Source organism: Equus caballus, chromosome 7 (assembly GCF_041296265.1).
Source record: "Equus caballus isolate H_3958 breed thoroughbred chromosome 7, TB-T2T, whole genome shotgun sequence".
Classification (NCBI taxonomy): Eukaryota; Metazoa; Chordata; class Mammalia; order Perissodactyla; family Equidae; genus Equus; species Equus caballus.
In genome coordinates, this window is record NC_091690.1 from 43,113,190 (window position 1) to 43,131,084 (window position 17,895).

General features: G+C 41.7%; 1 protein-coding gene across 25 annotated transcripts in view; it reads left to right on the forward strand.

The window, feature by feature from the left end:
* GLB1L3 (galactosidase beta 1 like 3) overlaps window positions 1-17,895 on the forward strand; it is a 74,822-nt gene that overhangs the window by 8,288 nt on the left and 48,639 nt on the right. For 18 of the 25 annotated variants that reach the window (XR_011440910.1, XR_011440909.1, XR_011440912.1 and 15 more), the window contains 4 exons: window positions 876-984; window positions 4,283-4,375; window positions 5,817-5,898; window positions 6,850-6,914. Coding sequence is in view for 20 of the 25 variants with exons in the window: in XM_070273950.1 (XP_070130051.1) it covers window positions 876-984; window positions 4,283-4,375; window positions 5,817-5,898; window positions 6,850-6,914 (349 nt within the window). In the remaining 5 variants the exon portion in view is untranslated. The remainder of the gene's footprint in view (window positions 1-875; window positions 985-4,282; window positions 4,376-5,816; window positions 5,899-6,849; window positions 6,915-17,895) is intronic. The other 7 variants (XM_070273953.1, XM_070273947.1, XM_070273956.1 and 4 more) reach the window with 1 other exon arrangement.

Sequence of the window (17,895 nt, forward strand, 5' to 3'; positions counted from 1 at the left end):
TTTTTCTCTTATTTTGTTAACGGAAGACCGAGTTCTCCACTGTGTGAGTGCCCTCAGCTCCCTTCCCTCCCCTGTCATTTTTCTTTGCCTTCTTCTCTTGTCTGTGATGCTGGCCCTCAGTCCAGACAACTACAGTTCAGGGTGAGAATCCAAGAACGCTCTTCTAGTACCTCTGCAAGGTGAAAGGACTCCCCGATAGCCACGCTCTGCCTCCAGCTGAGCACCTTCGCTCCCGCGGGGCCGGTAAAGGCTCTGCTTTTCTCCAAGATGAGCTTGTTCTCCCACCCCAGCTCAGGAGCAGAAACAGCCTGACTTGGAGGGCAGTGGGTGTTTGAGAGAAGCAGGATTCACTGTGCAGTTTAGCTGGAGGCCTCAGCCAGCACCTTATGAGTATCATACTTGGGTGTGCTTCTTGGTTTGTAAGCTCCTACTCTGTGCTTGATGTCTTAGGTCTTAGAGGAAACGTAACCCTGTGCTTAAGGTACATATGCTGTGCTCACAAAAAATGTTTTAATAAGCTGAAAAAGAATGGAGAAGGGTATTCAATGACAGGTTATAACACCTCTTGTAAGACAAGGTGTCCAAGGCTTGATGGAGCTGAAAGCACCTCCTCAGTCGCAGAGTGTCACATTGACAAAGGGGTATCTTTCCCTCTAAATCTCACAAGTCTGTGAGAACCGTCCCAAGAAGCTCACGTGGTAACTTCCTTTCAGGACCTGAGGCTCCAGGATCATGGATGTGAAATCAAAGGATGTAGGACTGTGCCGAAGGGAGTCCTGAGAAGGGCTGGCTGCTGTGATCAGCCCCAGCCTCTTGCTCCCCCTCACCCCTGACTTCCCACCTCAAACACTGAGCTTGTCTGCTTTCACTCCCAGCCGGTTACTGCAAGATCCCCAGGTGAACCTGAGAACGACTGACAAGGGCTTTGTTGAAGCAGTTGATAAGTATTTTGATCATCTGATTTCCAGAGTGGTTCATCTCCAGGTAAGGCCAAATGACCTTTTCCCTCTTTCTTATATTTGCTTTAGGAAAATAGTTTGTACTGACTTGTTTATGGAATAGGCCATGCCCAGTCTCTCTGAGAGCTGAAGCTGACATTCTTAAATTCTCGACCCTTGTCTTAAGTACAGTCTTTACTCCAGAGCTTAGGAAGACAGGGACTGACAAAGAGTATTGGTTTGTGTTTGTCATCATCATTCTGAATGTACTTGAAGTTCACTAAACCCGTTGGCCTTTATACTGCTTATTTCTATGCTTAAATTATCTTTGTTGTTTTGAACAGTTAGTATGAATGTGTGGTGCAAAAGTTCAAAAGAGTACAGAGAGTTTATGGTGAAACGAGCTCATCTCCCTTCCACCCTGTTCCAGAGCCAGTCGGCTGCCTTTTCAGGAGACAGCTCATTTTATAGGATTTTGATGTGTCTTTCCAGAGATTTCCTACACATATCGAAGCTAATTACTTATGCACATGCTTACACATGTGTATCTGTGTGTACATGTATACTTTTTGTATAAAAATATGCAGTTCCCACTGGACATTTTTCTTTTGTCACTTGAAAAAACATTTTTGAAAGCTGCCATTCTTTTTAATTGCTGCATAGTATTCCATGATATCAATACATCATAGTTCATTTTACTAGTGCCCTTGTCACTGACATTTGATTTTTCAAGTTTATGCTATAATGAATAACTTGGTTCATATGTCATTTTGTAACTGTGAGGGTATATTTGCGATTGCTTACATTCCAGTTTATTCTAATTTCATAAATGCAAAGAGCACAGGTGCCATGCATTTTAATTTCTTCATGGAATACTCTGACCTTATGCACTTGATAAGAAATGCCTTTGTTTTCACGATGTCAACCTGCGGCACACAGAACAGTATGTAACAAAGAAAGAACAGTATTCCCTGAAGTCAACAAGGCGATAATTGTTTGATTGTTGTGTTTGCTTTGTAAAATGTGACTGTCTTCAAACAAGAGGAGACACATGGCTATTATTTAAATAAAAATATATCAGAACATATCTCTTGATATAGTTTGAGATACGACAAAACCCAGAATTATTAGATAGTAGACTAATAGCGTATTATCTTAGACTCTTCTTTTAGGGGAGAATATGATACAGATTCAGCCCTTTATAACTAATTATGGATTCTGAATTGTTAAGTTACTTTCATTAGGAGAACTATAAAGAGGGGACTGGGAAATTAGGGAGGAAAGTGAAAGGTTGGCAGTTCTGCAGCGCGCTGTCGGGGAGGCGGGCAGCACTGAGGGGAAGGACACCTCGTCTTTAGGACTGAGCTCCGGGTCTGTTAGGCGCAATCGAGGTACATTTTTTTGTAGGAAGGTCTGAGGCCATAGGTTTGTGGCTGGATTTCTGCCCTCCAGATGGGACTCAATGGCGGGAGTAAAAATCTCTGAGCCTTAAAACTAAAAAGACTTTGAAAGTTTGGATGGAAGCTGAGGCACAGGAGCATTTGCATAGATGCAGCAAGCAAAGTCAATTTATAAACATCCCGTTGAAATCATGAGGTGGGAAATCCTAGGAAATTTTAAGAAGCAAGGAATTATAAGTGAAAATGAAATGTATAGGGCTCATTATTACTAAATTGTCGGTATTTTAAGGTCTTTATATTTGCTTGGTTATCTTCATTGGTTAAATTGTTATATTTAAATGACTTTTAGGGTGTATTTACCGTTTTACTTGGGAGCTTTACTCTTCTAATCCTGTTGATTTCATAAGGCAACTATGAGTCCTCCTATGATGGAGTTTTTGGAAATCTCACCCTTCAAGTTGGGGAGAAGATACTATTCAATAATACAAACAACTTTTCTCAATTCATCAGTTCAGAATACTTGTGTTCATTCAACAAGTAATTATTGCACCTACTATGTACCAGGCGCTGTGTAGGAGCCAAGCTTCCAATGATGAGAAGGACAGACATGTCCCTGCCGCTGGGAGCTTGCAGTCCAGCGTGAGAGGCAGACAGCACTTACGGGATGAGTGATAGCTGCCGCAGTGGAGGACGTGCAGGACGCCCTCGAGGGAGAAAGGGAGGTCTGGAGCATGTTTTCCAGAAAAAGTACCTTAAATAGGACTTCAAGGGTGGGCAAGCATTAGCCAAGCCAGGGGTGCTGGTCAGGAATCCTTAGCATGGACGAAGACCAGATGGCAAGAGAGAGAACGAGGAGTTTGAAGAACTAAAGAAATTCAGTAGTGTAGAGCCTAGTGTGAGGTGAGAAAGAAGGAAAAGGTGAGGGTGTGAAGGAAAAGCCCCCAAACATGCTCGTTCTCCTCTGTTCCTGCTCAGAAGCTAGTCCTGTGGTCCAGAAGGGAACGCCTCCCTCTAAAACTGTCATTTACTCCAGGCAGCAGGGGCCATGTGGGGAGGGAAGTGATCAGACGCTCCCTCTCGATGCTCACTCCACCTTCAGTTTGGCGAGGCTTCAAGGAGCAGAGTCGACCTGAGTGTGGAAGGCACTGAAAGGTTGAACTAAACATGGAAAATTGTAATAAATTTCAGCACAACTAGGTCAGTGTTGATGGCTTAGATCGTGCGATGGGGGTGGAAGCTCTTCCATGGGGGTTTGAGGAGCGGGGTAAAAGTGAGAAAGCAGAGAAAGTGAGTGTAGACACTGGTAACTCTCTCAAGAAGTAGAGCCCTTGGGGAGCAGGGAGCAAGAGACATGTCGCTGGAGGGGAACAATCTTGGAGGTCTCCCTCCTCCCTCCCTCCTTCTCTCTCTCTCTTTCTGATGTGAGGGTTCTGAATAAGTTTCCATGATGATGGAAGTCTGTCAGTTTAGAAGAAAGGGTGGAAAGCACAGAAGGGAGAAGGAATGGTGCAGAAAGCCAAGCTCCTGAGCAGATGGCGGGAGGCAGGGGGACTCTGCACCTGAGTGGTGGCATTGCCCTGAGACGGGAGGAGGGACACCTTGTTCATTTGTCAGCTAGGAAAGTGGGTAGGGTGGGCGTGGAAGCAGGTGAGATTATAGGTTTGAGATTTCATATTTAAGTAGCTAATTCGTATGGGAAAGAGAGAGGACAACTGCGGGAGTGGCTCCTCTACAAAGCTGGGAAAGGTAGGACTCCTTGCAGCAGCTGAAGTGCCTGGATTTCACTGACTATCAGACCCAAGGGGAGGAGAGAGAGTGCCCAAACTAAGGCACCACTCAGATCAAAGAATCTGGAACAGGTGTGTCATCTTCAGCAGCAAACCCAGAGACTCCATCTTCTCCCACCAGTCGCCTCACTCTCTCTCGCTCATCATCTGTCTGTAGTACCGCAAGGGAGGCCCCATCATTGCAGTGCAGGTGGAGAACGAATATGGTTCATTTTATAAGGATAAAGATTACATGCCCTATCTTCAACAGGTAAGAAACACTTAGTTTGTCTCCATATTTGCCTACCTTCGTCCTCAGTCTGTCTCTTTCACAGCACGTGTGTCTGAGTCCTGGCCTGGGTGACTCTGGGATGTGAGGTCAAGTTCAATTTCTTTGTGAATCTACAATATGGTCAGGGTGATCAAGATGTGCTCAGATATCTTTATTATGAATCAAACATGATATTAAAAGATTATTCCTTTCTGTTGCTGTCTCTGTGACCTAGAACTGTCATTGAAGGTGGGGGTTGGTGAATCTACATCCATAGAAAATAGATAATGCTTCATGAACTTGACAATGATGGCTATCACCCTGCAGCTTTCTGACCTGTAGCATTAGTATTCTTTCTTCTGCTGCCTTTGCTCCTGTATGGGGGGATGTCTTAAGCCAAGAGTAACTTCAGTCCTGCCTGGTGTTCTTTCTGGCAAGTCAGGCCCCTCCCTGTCCCTGACCTCCCATGTTCAGGAAGCTGATGAGCTCTGGTCTGAACTGGACCCCTTGCCTAGGTTGCTAAACAGGATGCAGGGGTTCCATTGTAACTCTGTCTGTGCAGAACCCAGTAGCTCTTTCCACACAGAGACCTCTGGATGGCCTGGAGAGCAGTGAGGAGGAGTGGCCAGCTGGGCAAAGAAGAGAGAGCAGGTGATGAGAGAGGGAGGAGGGCAGGGCTGGACTCCGCGGATGTCCTGGCTCCTGCTCTGTAGCTGGGGCTTCTGGAGCTGGACAGGGTCTGTGAGAAGTTCCCCTCCCTAACTCAGGAGCGTCATCACATCAGATCCTCTCAAATCAATCTCATTCAGCTAGCATTACTTTTCCTTGATTTTTAAAATTTACTGCTTGGCTTCTCTCCTAGGCCTGGATATATAGGACAAACAGACGGGGTCCTCTCACCCTCTGGCCGTCTGTCTGCTCCCTATGCCCTCAGTAAATATGAATTTCAAGTTAGATTCCCTGCTTCCCCAAAGCCATGGCAGACTTCCGTGCTTCCTTTGAGTGTCCGGGTAGGACCTAAGTTTTGTGAAGTTTGCCTCTGATCTTTCTTAGGGCCCCGCAGCCTCAACCTCTCCCCTTCAGGCACAAAGGGTTTCCCAAGTCTTCTTTCTCTCTTTTTCTCGGATTTAGATCCTCCCTGGTTGCTTCCTCATAGACTTAGCCCTGTGCTTTTCCCCTTGAGGCAATGACCATGGGTGTCAAAGCCCGTACTCCGCTGCTGTTGTGGCCGTCCCCAGGAAAAGCACCAGACTGGGGTGGAGACCACCATCCCCTGCAATTTACTGAGCTGCGCATGGTCAGACTCTCCATGCAAACCTTTCTCTCTAGCTCTCAGGCTGCCCATCAGAGCCCACTTGTGTTTATTTCCTAATTTCCTTATAGCTCCTTCTTCCCATGGCAGCAAGAGAAGTAGGTTCATTTTGTCCACTTTTATCAACAGGCCCTGCTGAAAAGAGGGATTGTGGAGCTTCTCTTGACCTCGGATAATGTGGATGATGTGCTAAAAGGCTACATAAAAGGAGGTACAAATTTAGAATTATTTTAAGGGAGAACTGAGGCTCTTAGACAGCCAGTTTGAGTCTTGGACGAGTCTCAGAAAAAGAACAAGAATATCTCTGATACCTCTCTTTCCCATGTACATTGAAACAGACCCCAGAGATTTGGTATTATAGTAGATAAGGACTCAGGGTCAAAGCAAAGAGTTGACTCACCAGCTCTATGTCTTTTCCTTGCTCTTGTGGTCTCTCTTTAAACAGAACCATAATTGAGCTCTTCTGGACTCAATGTACCTTTCCATCTTTCATAATTTTTCTGTGGCTAAGAATCTGCTTTGGTGCTGGGCATGGCTTAGAATCAAGGCCTTCTCCACCAGCATGGAGAACCACATGGAGAAGCAGAAGACAGGTATTGTGTCAGGAAGGTGGCCTAGGACAAGTCCCAGTTCTGGGATCCTGCTCCCTGAGGCTCACTGTGAGCTCCAGGTAGGTCCTGAGAAGAGAATAGCAGAACAATTCAGAACAAAATCATAAGGTGATGATAGTGAAGGAAATGACCAAGGTGTGAGCAGCCACATGGGTCCAGACGACTATCTGTCAGGTGGTCCTGAGCTTAAGACTAGCTGCTTCAATATACTGCTCTCTCTCCTCATTTTTTATGGCTCTTCCTCACATTATTTCCATGGTATGGTAGAAAGTGTACTGAACTTGGGGCCAGGTAACCTGCATTCAATTCCTAGGTATAATCAAGTTGTGTGACCTTGGCCTGTTCCACTTCTCTGCACGAAATATGGTAATTTTAACTGCCCTTCTTGCCTCACCTTGTCTTTGCACATGTCCAGTGATGTGAGGACATATATGACAGCCCTTTGTACTTTGCAAAGTGGAATAGAAGTAGCACAAGGTGTGGGCTTCCATCCCTCCCCTGGTGGCACTTGTCACAGTGCCCCATGCAGCACCTCTCCCTTCTCTCTACAGTGCTGGCCACCATCAATATGAAAAAATTTCGGAAGGATGCTTTCCAACACCTTTATAAGGTGCAGGTAAGGATGTCTTGGAGATGAAGGTCTCCGCCCCTTTTGACATGCCCTCCCGCCTCTGCAGCTGGTGCTCAGTGAGAAAGGAGGCTTTGCAGGAAGACCACAGCTTTTCCCTGGGGCTCAGCTGGCTTCCAAAGCGATTTGGCAAGTTGATGCTTTTGGCTTGGGAAATGAGGAGGGAACCCCGCTTCTGTCACCTCTGTTAGGGGAGCACCTCATGGAGATGAGCAGTGGAAGTGTGAGGGGGTTTATATGAGGTAAATCAGAGGGCGATAACATTCTCTTTCCTCTACAAGGACAGAGCTCAGAAATGGGCTATGGGTATTGCTGACAGGGGACTCACGCCTGGCTTTGGTGGGGTCAGCCATTTTTAGCCAGTCTGTGCAAACTGTGGGAATGAATGACTATTGTACATGAATTCATTTAACAAATATGGATTAGGTAGCTCATAGTTTCCTCTCAGTGGGTGACCCCCTGTGTTAGTTACAAAGATGGACAAACCATAGTCCATGCCTTCAGGAATTATATCCTTTCTCCGCAAAACTTCTGGTTTGAACTCTGACAGACCAAATGTGGTTATAGTTTCCTCTTCTTAACACACTTTCCTGGGCTTTCTTCATGCCTCAGATAATATCCAAGACCTGTGCCACGGGCTGCAAGCCCTGGTGTGACTGACACAGTCTTCATTTCCAGCCTCAGCCCGCGCAGCTCTTGGCCCTCAGGCAGGAAGGCAGCCTTCAATGCTTGTAAAGCAGGGTACCCTCGCTTGCCAGAGCCCCCCAGCACCCCTCCAGTGCCCTCACCTCAGCCTCACACCCTCCTCCACAAGTTTTAATTAAGAGCGAGTTAATCTGATTTTCACTTCTCACTAATTTTGTGGTTTCTAACCTAGTGAGAAGCGCCTCTGCCAGGGGTGGATGCATGGCTGTTTCTAGTGTTTAATGTCTTTAATAAGTCTTTCTCAGTTTTTGGTTTCTTTTTTGCTTGTCACTTCTTCTTCTTTTTTTTTTTTTTTTAAGATTTTATTCTTTCCTTTTACTCCCTAAAGCCCTTCCGGTACATAGTTGCATATTCTTCGTTGTGGGTCCTTCTAGTTGTGGCACATGGGACGCTGCCTCAGCATGGTTTGATGAGCAGTGCCATGCCCACACCCAGGATTCGAACCAATGAAACACTGGGCCGCCTGCAGCGGAGCACACGAACTTAACCACTCGGCCACGGGGCCAGCCCCAATTCTTCCTTTTTTTTATGAGGAAGATTGGCGCCGAGCTAACTTCTGTTGCCAATCTTTCTCTTTTTGCTTGAGGAAGATTGTCACTGAGCTAACACCTGTGCCAATCTTCCTCTATTTTATGTGGGACACCACCACAGCATGGCTTGACCAGCAGTGCTAGGTCCACGCCCAGGATCCGAACCTGCGAAGCCCGGGCCATTGAAGTGGAGCACACAAACTTAACTGCTGCGCCACTGGGCTGGCCCCTCTTGTCACTTCTTGTTTTTAACAGCTTTATGGAAGTATAACTTATACACCATTAAATACAACCATTGTAAGCAGTTTATTTAATTTTTTTATTGCAGTAACATTGGATTATAACTTTATATAATTTTCAGATGTATATTGTTAATATATTTTGAATTCTGTGTAGATTACATCATGTTCACCAACCAAAGACTAATTACAATCCATCACCACACACATGTACCTGATTGTCCCTTTCACCCTCTCCCCTCCTCTCCCATCCCTCCTTCTCTTCTGGTAACCACCAATCCAATCTGTCTCTTTGTGTTTGTTTGTCACTGTTTTTATCTTCCAGTTATGAGTGAGATCATGCGGTATGTGACTTTCTCCCTCTGACTTATTTCACTTAGCATAATACCCTCAAGGTCCATCCATGTTGTCACAAGTGGCCAGATTTCATCATTTTTTATGGCTGAGTAGTATTCCATTGTGTATATATACCACATCTTCTTTATCCATTCGTCCCTTGATGAGCACCTAGGTTGCTTCCAAGTCTTGGATATTGTGTATAATGCTGCAGTGAACATAGGGGTGCATGTATCTTTATGCATTTGTGTTATCAAGTTCTTTGGATAAATACCCAGCAGAGGAATAGCTGGATCGTATGGTAGACCTATTCTTAATTTTCTGAGGATACTCCATACTGCTTTCCATAGTGGCTGGCAGTTTACACTCCCACAAGCAGCGTACGAGGGTTCCCTTCTCTCCACATCCTCTCCAACACTTGTTGTTTCCTGTCTTGTTAATTATAGCCATTCTGACTGGAGTGAGGTGATACCTCATTGTGGTTTTGATTTGCATTTCCCTGATAGCTAATGGTGTCGCACATCTTCATATGCCTGTTGGCCATCTGTATATCTTCTTTGGAGAAATGCCTGTTCAGATCTTTTGTCCATTTTTTAATTGAGTTCTTTGGTTTTTTTGTTGTTGAGACATATGAGTTCCTTGTATATTTTGGATATTAACCCCTTACCTGATATGTGGTTTGCAAATATCTTCTCCCAATTGTTAGGTTGTCTTTTCGTTTTGTTGATGCCTTCCTTTGCTGTGCAGAAGCTTTTTAGTTTGATGTACTCCCATTTGTTTATTTTTTCTTTTGTTTCTCTTGCTTGGTCTACATGGTACTTGAAAATATGCTGCTAAGACCGATCTCAAAGAGCGTGCTGCCTATGTTTTCTTCTAGAAGTTTCATGGTTTCGGATCTTACATTCAAGTATTTAATCCATTTTGAGTTGGTTTTTGTGCATGGTGTGAGATAATGGTCTGCTTTCCTTCTTTTGCATGTGGCTGTCCAGTTTTCCCAACAACATTTATTGAAGAGACTCTCCTTTCTCCATCGTATGCTCTTGGCTCCCTTGTCGAATATTAGCTGTCAATAGATGTGTGGGTTTATTTCTGGGCTCTCGATTCTGTTCCATTGATCTGTGTGTTTGTTTTTGTGCCATTACCATGCTGTTTTGGTTACTATGGCTTTGTAGTATATTTTGAAATCAGGGAGTGTGATACCTCCAGCTTCATTCTTTTTCCTCAGGAATCCTTTGGCTATTCGGGGTCTTTTGTTGTTCCATATAATTTTCAGGATTCTTTGTTCTATTTCTGTGAAAAATATTTTTGGAACTTTGATTGGAATTGCATTGAATCTATAGATTGCTTTAGGAAGTATGGACATTTTAACTATGTTAATTCTTCCGATCCATGAGCATGGAATATCTTTCCATTTCTTTGTGTCTGCTTCACTTTCTTTCAACAATGTTTTCTAGTTTTTGGTGTACAGATCTTTCACCTCTTTGGTTAAGTTTATTCCTAGGTATTTTATTCTTTTTGTTGCAATTGTAAATGCGATTGTATTCTTAATTTCTCTTTCTGCTATTTGGTTGTTAGTGTATAGAAATGCAAATGATTTTTGTATGTTGCTTTTGTATCCTGTGACTTGACTGTATTCATTTATTATTTCTAAAAGTTTTTCAGTGGATTCTTTAGGGTTTTCTATATATAAAATCATGCCGTCTGCAAATAGTGACAGTTTCACTTCTTCTCTTCCAGTGTGGATCCCTTTTATTTCTTTTCTTGCCTGATTGCTCTGAGTGGGACTTCCAATGCTATGTTAAAGAAGAGTGGTGAAAGTGGGCATCCTTGTCTGGTTCCTATTCTTAGAGGAGAGCTTTCAGTTTTTCTCCATTGAGGATGATCTTTGCTGTGGGTTTGTCATCTATGGCCTTTATTATGTTGAGGTATTTTCCTTCTATACCCATTTTATTTAAAGTTTTTATCATAAATGGATGCTGTATCTTGTCAAATGCTTTCTCTGCACCTATTGAGATGATCATGTGATTTTTATTCTTCATTTTGTTAATGTGGTGTATCACATTGATTGATTTGTAGATGTTGAACCATCCCTGCATCCCTGGAATAAAACCCACTTGATCATGATGTATGATCTTTTTAATGTATTATTGTATTCTATTTGCTAGTATTTTTTTATATTATTATTTTTTTATTGAGTTATTGATAGGTTACAATCTTGTGAAATTTCAATTGTACATTAATGTTTGTCAGTCATGTTGTAGGTGCACCACTTCACCCTTTGTGCCCACCCCCCACCCCACCTTTCCCCTGGTATCCACTAAACTGTTCTTGGTCCATAGTTTTAAATTCCTCATATGAGTGGAGTCATACACAGATTATCTTTCTCTCGCTGGCTTATTTCACTTAACATAATTCTCTCAAGGTCCATCCATGTTATTGCAAATGGAATGATTTTGTTCTGTTTTGCAGCTGAGTAGTATTCCATTGTATATATGTACCACATCTTCATTATCCATTCGTCTGTTGATGGGCACTTAGGTTGCTTCCATGTCTTGGCTATTGTAAACAGTGCTGTATTTGCTAGTATTTTGTTGAGGATTTTTGCATCGATGTTCATCAGTGATATTGGCCTGTAATTTTCCCCTTTTGTGTCATCTTTGTCTGCTTTTGGTATCAGGATAATGTTGGCTTTGTAGAATGAGTCAGGAAGCCTCCCCTCCTCTTCAATTTTTTGGAAGAGTTTGAGAAGGATAGGTAGTAAGTCTTCTTTGATTGTTTGGTAGAATTCACCAGGGAAGCCATTTGGTCCTGGACTTTTATTTTTTGATTACTGTTTTGATCTCCTTACTGGTGATTGCTCTATTCCAATTCTCTATTTCTTATTGATCAAGTTTTGGAACGTTGTATGATTCTAAGAATTTATCCATTTCTTCTGGGTTATCCAATTTTTTGGCGTATAGCTTTTCAGAGTATTCTCTTATAATCTTTTGTATTTCTGAGGTGTCTGTTGTAATTTCTCCTCTTTCATTTCTGATTTTTATTTATTTGAGCCTTCTCTCTTTTTTTCTTGGTGAGTCTAGTTAAGGTTTGTCAATTTTGTTTATCTTTTCAAAGAACCAGCTCATGGTTTCATTAATTCTTTCTATTGTTCTTCTAGTCTCTAATTCATTTATTTCTGCTCTGATTTTTATTGTTTCCTCCCTTCTGATGCTTTTTGGCTTTATTTGTTTTTCTTTTTCCAGTTCCTTTAGATGCATTATTAGATTGTTTATTTGAGATTTTTCGTGTTTGTTGAAGTAGGCCTGAATTGCTGTAAACTTCCCTCTTAGAACAGCTTTCGCTATATCCCACAGATTTTGGCATGTCATATTTTCATTTTCATTTGTCTCCAGGTATGTTTTAATTTCTCCTTTGATTTCTTCATTGACCCAATCGTTGTTCAGTAGCATTTTGTTTAATTTCCACATTTTTGTGGCTTTTCTGATTTTCTTCCTGTAGTTGATTTCTAGTTTCATACCTTTGTGGTCAGAAAAGATGCTTGGTATTATTTCAATCTTCTTAAATTTATTGAGATTTGTTTTGTGTCCTATTATATGATCAATCCTGGAGAATGTTCCTTGTGCATTTGAAAAGAATGTGTATTCTGTGCTTTTTGGATGGAATTTTCTATATATATCTACTAAGTCCATCTGGGCTAATGTATCCTTGAAGGCCAGTGTTTCCTTATTGATCTTCTGTTTGGATGGTCTATCCATTGGTGTAAGCAGAGTGTTAAAGTCCTCTACTATTATTGTGTTACTGTCTATTTCTCCTTTTATGTCTGTTAATAGTTGCTTATATATTTAGGTGCTCCTATCTTGGGTGCATAGATATTTACAAGTGTTATATCTTCTTGTTGGATTGTTTCTTTTATCATTATGTAGTGCCCTTCTTTGTCTCTTGTTACAGTTTTTGTTTTAAAGTCTGTGTTGACTGATATAAGTATTACTACCCCCACTTTCTTTTCTGTGCCATTTGCATGGAATCTCTTTTTTCCATCTTTTCACTTTCAGTTTGTGAGTGTCTTTAGGTCTGAAGTGTGTCTCTTGTATGCAGCATATGTATGGGTCTCGTTTTTTTATCCAATTGGCCACCCTATGGCATTTGATTGGAACATTTAGTCCATTGACATTTAAAGTAGCTATTGATAAAAATGTATTTATTGACACTTTGTTACTTTTTTTCCCGAGTGTTTTAGTAGTTCTTCTGTGTTCCTTTCTTCTTCTCTTGCTTTCTTCCCTTGTGGTTTGATGGCTTTCTTTAATAATTTGTTTGATTTGTTTCCTCTTACTTATTTGTTTACTTACTATAGATTTCTGGTTTGTGATTACCATGAGGTTCCTATATAATATTCTACATATATAGTAATGTATATTGAGTTGATAGTCTCTTTAGCTTGACCTCTTTCTAAAAGCTCTACTCGTTTACTCCCCTCCTCCCACATTTTATATTTTTGAAATTATATCTAATGTCTTGTTTGATGTGTGTGTCTATCCATTATCCTCATCATTGAAATAGGTAATTTTAGAACTTTTGTCTTTTAACCTACATATTATCTTCATAGCTTGTTAATCTGCTACCTTTACTGTATTTTTGCCTTTACCAGTGATTTTATTCCTTTTTTAAAAAAAATAATTTTCTTATCCCTATTTGTGGTCTTCTCTTTCCCACTTAAATAAGTCCCTTCATCATTGTAGAACTGGTTTCTTGGTGATAACTCCTTTAATTTTTGCTTGTCTGTGAAGTTCTTATCTCTGCTTCCATTTTTAATGCTAAGCTTGCTGGATACAGTGTTCTTGGCTGTAGGTTTTTTTCCTTTCAGCACTTTAAATATGTCATGCCAGTCTCTTCTAGCCTGTAGGGTCTCAGCTGAGAAGTCCGCTGATAGCCTTATGGGCTTTCCTTTGTATGTCACTTGTTGCGTTTCTCTTGCTTCTTTTAGGATTCTGTCTTTATCTTTAATTTTGGACATTTTAATTATAATGTGTCTCGATGTGGGCCTGTTGGTGTTCATCTTGTTTGGTGCTCTCTGTGCTTCCTGTACTTGGATGTCTGTTTCCTTCCTTTGGTTAGGAAAGTTTTCAGCTATTATTTCTTCCAGTAGATTCTCTGCCCCTTTGTCTCTCTCTTCTCCTTCTGGGACACTTATAACACGAATGTTAGTGCACTTGATATAGTCTCAGAGTTCCCTTAGACTGTTCTCATTCTGTCTAATTCTTTTTTCTTTTATCTGTTCAGCTTGGGTCATTTCCTCTAGTCTTTTGTCTATCTTTCTGATCCATTCTTCACTATCATCTACTCTGCTTTTGAGTCCCTCTAGTGAATTCTTAATTTCCAGTGTTGTATTCTTCATTTCTGATTGGTTCTTTTTTGTATTTTCCAATTCTTTCTTGATGTTCTCACTGTGTTCATCCAGTCTTCTCCCAATATCTGTGAGTATCCTTATGAGTTTTTATTTGAGCTCTTTGTCAGGTAGATTGCTTATTTCTGTTTCATTTAGCTCTTTTTCTGGGGTTTTGTCCCATTCCCTAGCTTGGAATGTATTCCCTTGCCTCCTCATTATGCCTCTTTCTGTGTGCTTATATCTATGTATTAGGTGAGTCAGTTATGTCTCCTGATCTTGGAGAAGTGGCCTTATGTGAGAGATGTCTTTTGAGGCCCAGAAGTGTGCTTCCCTTTCGTCACCAGTCCAAATGATCCAAAAGTGACCCCTGTGTGGGCCACTTGTATCCTTCTGCTGTGTCAGGGTTGCTCTTACTGCAGGTACCCATGGACTCTAGGGTTTCCCTCCCTGGGAGGCTGTTTGTAAATTGGGTTCAGGAAGCCCCAGTGCCATTGGCCACAAGGTCTAACAGCACACTCCAGTTGCAGTTTTCCTGTTAATTGGATAGGTACCCAGTGTGGCTGGTTGCTAGGCTCAGGGGCTTACGGTTGCTGTAGTCCTCAGGCCTACAAGGCTGTTGTCAGCTCTCTCAGGATTGCAGCTGAGTGGGGCTGGCCCTAGGCACAGGAGCACCTAATAGTTTCAGGCTTTGGAAGGTGGGGCTGATCCTCTTTGTGGCTGATTGTGAGCACAGGTCTTCTGCCAGTGATAAGCCCCACACCCCACAGGTCCACATACACTGTCAACAAAGCCCTCGTCCATGCACATGTCCTGACCCTCTGGAGCATACCCAGTCGCCCCACCATGGAGGCCTCCACATCTCCACCAGTAACCCCCATGGTTCACCTGGTCCTCACACAGGCCCTGCCATGCAGAAGTGGACAAACTCGCCTGCCTGTAGAGGATCAAGGCACCCAGTCTTTGCAGGCCGACAAGTAGCCTGAGGGCTTGCTGTTGGGAGGGGCCGGTCTCTAGGGCAGGCTGCCTGCCCTAGTCAAACTGGATTAAATCTGCACTATAGTGGGTGTAGCAGACTCGGGGCTATCAGGGCAGTGGAAAAACTTCAATGGCATCTGCCACCGTCTGTGTCAGCATTCCTGTACTAGGTCACAACAATGGCTACCACCAATGTCTCAGTCTCGTCTCTCATCGAGATGCGCCCAGAGCTTACCAGGTGAGTCTCTTTTCACCAAAGGACTGTGCACCTTTCCTTTTGGAGATTTTAGGTTACTCTTTGAGATGGGTGAATTTGTGCACAGGCCCTTTAAGACCCAGGTTTTCTCAACTTTCATCCGATAGCTTTTCTGGGAGTATTCCCTGCTGCAGTTAGTAGCCAGTGAAGCCAAATAGCAGGACACTCATCTCAGTTGTGCTGAGTCTGAAGGATGCTTATAGCAGTATCAGCCCCTACTAAGGTCCACACTTCTCCAGGGAAGGCTGTGTACCTTAGAGTGGCTCCTTCCTGGCCAGCTGTGAAGCTCTGCCACCCTTGAAGGTGGCTTTTTTCTCTCCAGAAGGAATTTCCGCCTCTTCTGCCTCACTCAGGACTGTCCCTTGTTGTGGGGTTTCTTTTTATCCAGTTTTCCATTTTCTCTCCAGGGTAATTTTTCCAAGAATAGTTGTAATCTGGTTGTGTCCATGGGAAGAGGTGAGTTCAGAGTCTGCCTACGCCACCATCTTGACGAGATCTCTCACAAACAGTTTAATATATAGAATTTTACAACCATCACTACAATCTAAAAAGTTTCCTCATGATCATTTGCAGTTAATCCCCCACTGCCACCTCCAGGCAACCCCCTGGTCTGCTTTCGGTCTCTACTAATTTGCCTTTTCTGGACATTTCCTGTAAGTGGAATCATGCAGTATCTGGCTTCTCTTGTGCACTTGGTGTCTTTCAGGTTCATTCACCTTGGGGGTGATTCAGTCCTTCATTCCTCCCCATAGCTGGGTGGGTCGTGCTTTTGCTGTCAGATATTTAGAGTCATAGCCAAACCCAAAGTTGTGCAGCTTTTCTCATATGTCCTCTTCTGTGCCAATATGGTTAATACGGTTCTGAACGTTGACCCTGTCTTGCATTCCTGGGATGAATCCCATTTGACTGTCATGTATTATCATTATATTTACTACTGGATTCAATTTGTTCATATTTTGTTAAGAATTTTTGCTTCCATATTCATGAGGGATCCTGGCCTTTGCTTTTCTTTTCTTGGCATGTCTTTGTTTCATTTTGGAATTAGGATAATGCTAGCCTCACAGGATGAGTTTGGAAGTGTTCCTTCCTTTTCTATTTTCTGAAAGAGATTGTATAGAAATGTTAATATTTCTTTCTTAGTGTTTGGTAAAATTCACCAGTGAAACCATCTGTACTTTAAGTTTTCTTTTTTAGAAGGCTTTTAACTAGAAATTTAATTTCTCTGATAGAGCATAATTCAGGTTATTTTTTTTTGAGTGGACACAAGACAAACTTGTGTCTTTCAAGGATTTATTCTGTTCTATTTCATCTAAGTTTTTGATTCATGGACATAGAGTTGCTTGTAATATTCATTGATATCTTTTTAATGCCTCTGTTGTCAGTAGTGATGGCTCTCCTTTCATTTCTGATATTGGTAATTTTGTGTCTTCTCTCATCTTATCTTGGTCAGGATGACAAAAAGTTTATCAGTTTTATTGATCTTTTCAAAAAACCAGCTCTTGGCTTGTTTCCTTTCCTCTATTATTTTTCCATTTTTTATTTCATTGATTTCTGTTCTCACCTTTAGTGTTTTCTACCTACTGCTTCCTTTGGATTGAATTTGCTCTACTTTTTCCAGTTTTTTTTCTGATGGAAGCTTATGTTACTGATTTGAGACTTTCTTCTTTTCTAATATGAGCATTTACCACTAAAAATTTCCCTGTATGCCCTGGTTTTGCTGCATCCCACCAATTTTGATATGCTGCATTTTCATTTTCAAAAAATGTTTCAAGAAATGTTCAAAATATTTTAAAATTTTCCTAGAGACTTCTTTATTCCATGTATCAGGTTGAAATGTGTTGTTTAATTTCTGAATCTTTGGGGATTTTCCAGATATCGTTCTGTTACTGATTTCTGGTTTAATACTGTTAAAATTCAAGAACATACTCTGTATGATTTCTGTCTTTTTACTTTTGTTAAGGTTTATTTTATGGCTCGTAATATGGTGATCCTTGGCAGATGTTCCATGTACACTTGAGAAGAATGTATATTTTACATTTGTTTATAAATTTCCATTAGGTCAAGTTGTGTGATGATATTGTTCCGGTAATCTCTCTCCTTGCTGATTTTCTGCCTACATATTCTGTCAATTATTAAGAGAAGAGTGTTGACATCTCTGAATATAATTTTGGATTTGTTTATTTGTCCTCGAATCTATCAGTTTTTGTCTCATGTAGTTTGCAGTTCTGTTTTTAGGTGCATACACATTTAGAATTGTTATATTTCCCTGGAGAATTCACCTCTTTATCATTATGTGATGTTCACTTTCCTTGTTTTGAAGTTTGCTTTGGCTGATATAAGTAGAGCTATTCCAGCTTTCTTTTGGTTACTGTTTGTGTGGTGTAGCTTTCTTTATCTTTTTGCTTTTTACCTGTGTTAAAGTCTTTGTATTTAAAGTGGATTTCTTGTAGACAGCATATAGTTACAGGTTGCTTTTTTAAAGATTCAATCTGACAATTTTTGTCTCAATGAATGTGGTTAGATAATTCACATTTAAAGTGATAAT